Source organism: Culex quinquefasciatus, chromosome 3, assembly GCF_015732765.1.
Source record: "Culex quinquefasciatus strain JHB chromosome 3, VPISU_Cqui_1.0_pri_paternal, whole genome shotgun sequence".
Taxonomy (NCBI): Eukaryota; Metazoa; Arthropoda; class Insecta; order Diptera; family Culicidae; genus Culex; species Culex quinquefasciatus.
In genome coordinates, this window is record NC_051863.1 from 103,892,395 (window position 1) to 103,898,394 (window position 6,000).

At 38.5% G+C, this 6,000-nt stretch overlaps 1 protein-coding gene across 8 annotated transcripts in view; it reads left to right on the forward strand.

Annotated features, from left to right (window-relative positions):
• Positions 1-4,561, forward strand: part of LOC6030959 — a 28,111-nt gene extending 23,550 nt beyond the window's left edge. For all 8 annotated transcript variants that reach the window (XM_038263032.1, XM_038263030.1, XM_038263031.1 and 5 more), the window contains 3 exons: positions 2,449-2,615; positions 2,683-2,856; positions 2,914-4,561. In XM_038263032.1, coding sequence (XP_038118960.1) covers positions 2,449-2,615; positions 2,683-2,856; positions 2,914-4,324 — 1,752 coding nt within the window. In that variant the 3' untranslated portion in view covers positions 4,325-4,561. The remainder of the gene's footprint in view (positions 1-2,448; positions 2,616-2,682; positions 2,857-2,913) is intronic.
• The last annotated feature ends 1,439 nt before the right edge of the window (positions 4,562-6,000 follow it).

Here is a 6,000-nt window from a genome sequence, read left to right on the forward strand (position 1 = left end):
TATTCCTAGTCAGTTTTGAGAAAGAGCATTTAAAGAAGAAATGAATTTAAAACAGTTTCAAACAAGAATAAGTACATTTAATAAATTTCGCCATTATGCCTAAAGAATAATGTTACTGAAAAGCGTAGCCATGTTGAATTCTTGAGCAATGACCTTGCTCAAATTATTTTTTTAGGTAAAATTACAAACTCTTTCTAATGATTTCAGAAGGCGCGTGCCATTTTTTCGAACTATCTCAAAAAAATGTTCGATGATTTTTTTCGGCATTACCGTTACAGTGAATTACATGAGAGATTTGATCACTGATATTTATGGCTTTAATATTATTGACTTGTGAATTATTGTCAACCAGAAGTATTTTCTGATTCCATTTAGAAGAAGAATCATTGCCTTCAATAAAATAATTATGCATGCTTTTCAGTCTACGATACAGGCTTTAGGTTTCCTTGCAGAGTAATTGAAAATGCATTATGTTCTGTTATTAGAATTTAAGAATTCTTTCAGGCTACAACAAAACTTATTTCCCAGCTAGACAGCATTATTCGTATCTTGTAGAGCTCTTTAAAGCATCAATAAAGCATACAATAAAATTATTCTGTCTTATGAAACTCTTCATTTTTGCTCTGGCTAACCTCCTAAAATGGTCTATTTTGGCTTTATTGCTTATTTAACTCGTATTTAACTCAGCATGTGGGACTAAAAAGCATCTCTCAAACATTTTCCGAAGTATTCTGTACAACCTCTTCAAATCTACAACAAAACTAAAATTGTTACCTGGGGTAGTCTAACTTGTACGTGCGTCAAACGCATTCTGACCTGAAATCCCTTTGCCCTTTGTCGCACATACATCGATTTTCAGGGAGTGACAAGATAGCACGACAGGATTGAAACTTCTTTTGAGTGACAAAAATTTTCGGAGCTTTTTTGGTTTTCATTGAATATCTCAGGATTGAAATCAAATTTTGGGTATCTGTGAAGGTCAAAAGATGAGGCATTATGAGCTGCACAAAATGGCGTTCTTAACTCAATTTGGCCAAAAATGCACGTACGACAAGTTAGCACGGCGGCGACGAGATACAAATATTGGGGTTTTGTGTATTTTTATTTTATCCATCTGAATGCAAAAACCGATGGCCGTCTAACCCCCGCGAGAGGAGGAAGGGTTTTTGAAATGTATAAAAAGTAAAAGAAGTTTATTTTAAAGATACCAAGTTCTGCCATTTCTTTGAAGGAGAAGTCCAACTAGGGTCTGTACAAAGTTGGAGTTTATAATAACAATTGGGTCCTAAAATGAAGCTCAGATTGCTGATATTATTGTTTACAACGATAAAGCTTATTTTTCTGAGTACAATGACCCTTTGTGCGACCACAAAGAGTTTAAAATGATTTTTCAAATCAATTTAAAAAAATTAACCTTGCGGTCCTTCTTGACATAAAAGGTCCTACTTGACAGCTCTTTCCAAGGGGACAATAGTTGATCCATAGAAAAAATGTTGTCTGGTCAACTTTTTTTTTTTGCATTAAAATAAAAAAAAAAAGAGATCGGAAATGGTTTGAAACGTGTTTTTATAGTTGTACATCAAAATTTACAGAGGGCTTTAGGACCCTATTTATTTTTCGTCGCTTGAGAAACGTCTGCTGTTGAAACGATAGAACGGATTACAAGATAGCACACAAGTGACGATATTACTTGACGCAATGCAGTTGTGTTGTTGTTGTTGTTGTTTTTGTGAGAAATTTAATACGTTCAGTGGAGGTGACTATGGGCCAAAAAACGATACACCTGTCGTTATTTCTTAATAACAAAAACAATTTAAATAACATCGAACATTTTTTATCGTAAATTATTCTTAGATAGTTTACTAACATTTTCCCAAAATATGGTGTAATTTGATGGACTCTACCTTAAAAGGCAATCGTTTGTAAATTGACCGAATCTCACCCCTAAGAGGGAGTGACATTGGGTCAAATGAAACTAAGATGATGCTCAAATACAAATATATGGTAAAAACAAGTCATCCAACAATGTTTCTTGTTCGAGGGAATCGTATTGACATGCTAAAATGTTTGAAACGTACCTCAACTTTAGACAACTGCTAAAACGACAGAATTTTGTTTCATTGAGAACTAACTGAGAAATGCTAAAATCCGTAAAAAAATAGTTTGACCCAATCTCACCCCCAGACCCAATGTCACCCCCACTGACGGTATTCTAAACTACGGGGATTAGAATCGTTTCAGAAAGACATGATTAGATCGAATTTACGATGAATTTACATGTTGTTCCATAGTAACTTCATTAATTTCTGTTTATTTTACAGCCTAAAGTTTTGTTAAAACTATTTTCTGAACAAAACATTTCTTTAAAAAAATTGAATTTACTTTCAGACTTGTTTCATTTAATTGAAAAAAAAACAATTTAGATAAAAGACTGATTTTTTCGCATAGATGGCCAGCATAGAAGTTTCGTTGAGTACGGCAACGCCACGTCGTCGCAAGGGAACTTCCTTGGGAGGTGGTTCACTATCAGCCAGATCATCACCGCGACCTGATTCGGCACCTAGTAGGGAACCACACCATTCGGCACTGCAAGATCGGGAAACAGTGTTTCAAAAGTAAGATTTTACAACATTCACGTATGTACGGCGCTCTTGACACATTTTGTTTTCCTCATTCTTACAGCTTACGAGTACAACTGGGCCTAGGGAAGCTTCCGCGCCCCACCGGGCCTGCGTTTGACGATGCGGAACGTCCTGGAGCAGAGCAAAGACTCGCGAAACTACGCACCGATGCAGAAAACAAAAAAATAGCCATTAGTAATCTGAAGAGCACTTTGGAGAAGCTTGATATTACAGAGTAAGTGATAGATCGCTACATTCTGATTGATTGCATTTACAAATTGTTTCATTTTAGTAACATTGATACGCGGATAAAACAAGCCGAGCTAGAATATGCTTTGGGACGGGAAGAGCTTCAGCTGTTATCTTTAGTTGAGGAGGCACGAGCTCTACAGGCGCGTTTGGACAAATCTAGACCGGAAGCAAACTCGCTGTATGGAATGCTACAAGCTGGAATGAACCTTACGCTGCACGCCGTTCAAGCGACACCCGGTCGGTGGAATGCAAACATGAAACCAGATTTTCCTGGATTTTGGGTAGATTGGGTGCTTGAGGGTGAGGGATTGCATCGTGGAGATCGTCTAATCGAAATAAATGGAAAAATGGTACTTGGAAAAACGCGCGAAGAGCTACAGCACCTTATTAACACTTCATGCAAGTGTGAAATAGTTGTTTTAAGAAGAAAGACTTTACCCTCATCACAACAGCAGCTTCAGCAATCTCAAGCCAACAATGTACTACTGCAACATCGCATATCATATCTCGAGGATCAAGTGAAGGAGCTGTTGGCAGCCCGAGAACAAAACTCCGATAGTGGCAGCTCACAGACCAGCGTCGTCAACGGCGGAGGTGGCGCTCATGTAACTAGTATTAGCATAAGTTCGCCTCCATCAACTCCACCCGAAACTAAGCCACAAACTTATCAGCGTGGCTCGTACGTGACCACCATTATTGATGGCAAGCCAAAAAAGATCCTACCGCATACGAACGATGGTGCAAAATCTCACCATGGTCACGTTACGACGACCACTATCATCAAAGAGTGTGATAAAATAAATGGTGAGTTGACGAGCGGCAATGTGCTGAAGCACAACCTCAGGAATTCTATGTCATCCTCGAAAATTTCCATCAACACAGACACAAGTAACAGTACAATCCAATATTATCAGAAAAAGGAGCGAGACAAACGTGAGCGCGAAGCCCGCCGGTTAGAACGCGAAAGATACATGCAACAGTTCGGCTCAAAACTCCAAAGAAGTACCAACGATCTGGACAGCGACACCGAACGTCGCCGGCTCCACTACCATCGAGGGCACGCACGAAGCGTAGAATATCTAAACGGATCGCTAGACAAGCGCAAATTGGCTCTTGTCTCCGTTCCATCCAGTAGCTCCCGGCGAGACATGAGAAGTGTCAAGAGTTTAGACTTTGAAAGTGATAACAATGAACAGTACGCTTCAGAACCCTCTGGACCAACGAAAACAAGACCAGCTCCACCAAAGAAACCGCTACGACTCTCATTGCAGCGTACCCAAAGCCTGCAAACCGTTGAGGGAATATTGATAGACGTTGTTGGCAATGACAAAAAGCGCGCCATGAAACGTTCCCACCGAAGTGGACCGAAGAGTTCCGAAAGGGCAACGCATTACATTGAAAACCATGTTCCTCTGCAGACTGCGTCTCTAGGGCGGCAAAAGTATATTTAAGTTAAGCCTCGACAGGGATACTTTTGTGAATCTTGGGAGAAAAAGTACTATGGATATTCTGTATAATTTTGATTGGTGTAACATAATTTTGTTGAAAAATGATTTATACATACATAGGCAATCATTTCTGATACATGTGCATTATTGTGTGTTTTAAAATAAATATGAGCTAGTATTTTTTTATATGTCCAATATTTTGTAATAAATTATAAACAACTATGAAATCTTGCATTGCAACAAAACGTTTTTTAGTGTATTAGAATTTGATTTTATTTTAGGAGTACACCCTACAAAGTTTTATAATTTAATTTAAAAAAAGGCGTTGAAACAACTGATGACAGATGCGCTGTCGCATAAATGCAAAAACAGCATGCTGAGAAAAACGCATTTGAAGCTTGTCTCAGTGACAATGTCTCACACATAAGGCTATGTGTTGGGTCATTCCATCTGAAACGGAACAGCATTTGAAAATTACCCTCTTCGATCCTGCTCAAATTTGGCAGGGCTGTTGATACTATCAAAACATGCAAGAATCCCGAATTTCATCCAAATCGGACCACCCTCCATTTTTGTACCTCCCAAAAAATCGACTTTTGGCGATTTTTGAGCAAACCTCCTAGTTTCAAACGACGATTACTCAGGAAGCACAAATCTTAGAGGGTCGGTCTTAGACTCAATTTTGAAGGAAATTGGACGTAGAATCCAATTCCAGTTATTGATCAGCCAGCCTGTGTGCTTCTAGCAGATGTGGCGAATGAAGCTGATGTAGGTTATCTCGAAAATACAAATCTTTAAAACTCGATATCTCTGGAACGAAACATATTCATTTCCGTCGATAAGTGATTCTTATGTAAAATTGGCCGGGGAACACGATGGTGAGGTCAAATAAAAAAAAATAAGTTGGGGTGTTTTGAGGTACGGCCGTTTAAAGTTTTCAATTGCGCAATGCAGGTAGAAACAATAAATTAATCAACATTTTGATCACGGAAATGGATTCTACGCCCAATTTCCTTCAAAATTGAGTTTAAGACCGACCCTCTAAGATTTGTGGTTCCTGAGTTATCGTCGTTTGAAACTAGGAGGTTTGCTCAAAAATCGCCAAAAAGTCGATTTTTTGGGGAGGTACAAAAATGGAGGGGGTGGTCCGATTTGGATGAAATTCGGTATTCTTGCATGTTTTGATAGTATCAACAGCTCTGCCAAATTTGAGCAGGATCGGAGAGGGTAATTTTCAAATTTGCACTTGGAATGACCCTTATGTTTTCGCGAAAAAAAACGGGATTTCCAGAACAAAGTACAGTCATGCCTCGGTTTTGCACGCCTCGGTTTTGCACTGCCCCGGTTTTGCACCGTTCAGCTGCCTCGGTTAAGCACGGCCCAGTGCTTAACTGAAGCACAGAGCTTATGGGTATTTGGCTATATGGGAGACATTGGCTTTAATCGTATGAAAAATCATGCAAACATCAAAAAGTTATAGTGTTTTGGAATCGGGATGATGTCAGCTATCCATTAAAATTATTATTTCATGAAAATTTTCTCAAAAATACGTATTTTTCCTGTATTTCGAAAATGCATTTTTTTCTCTAAAGAATCCAAAAATATATTATTATTGCAATATGGGTATCAAATGATCAGGTTTTTTCATACATTTCGGATGTAATAACAACATTTTTTGA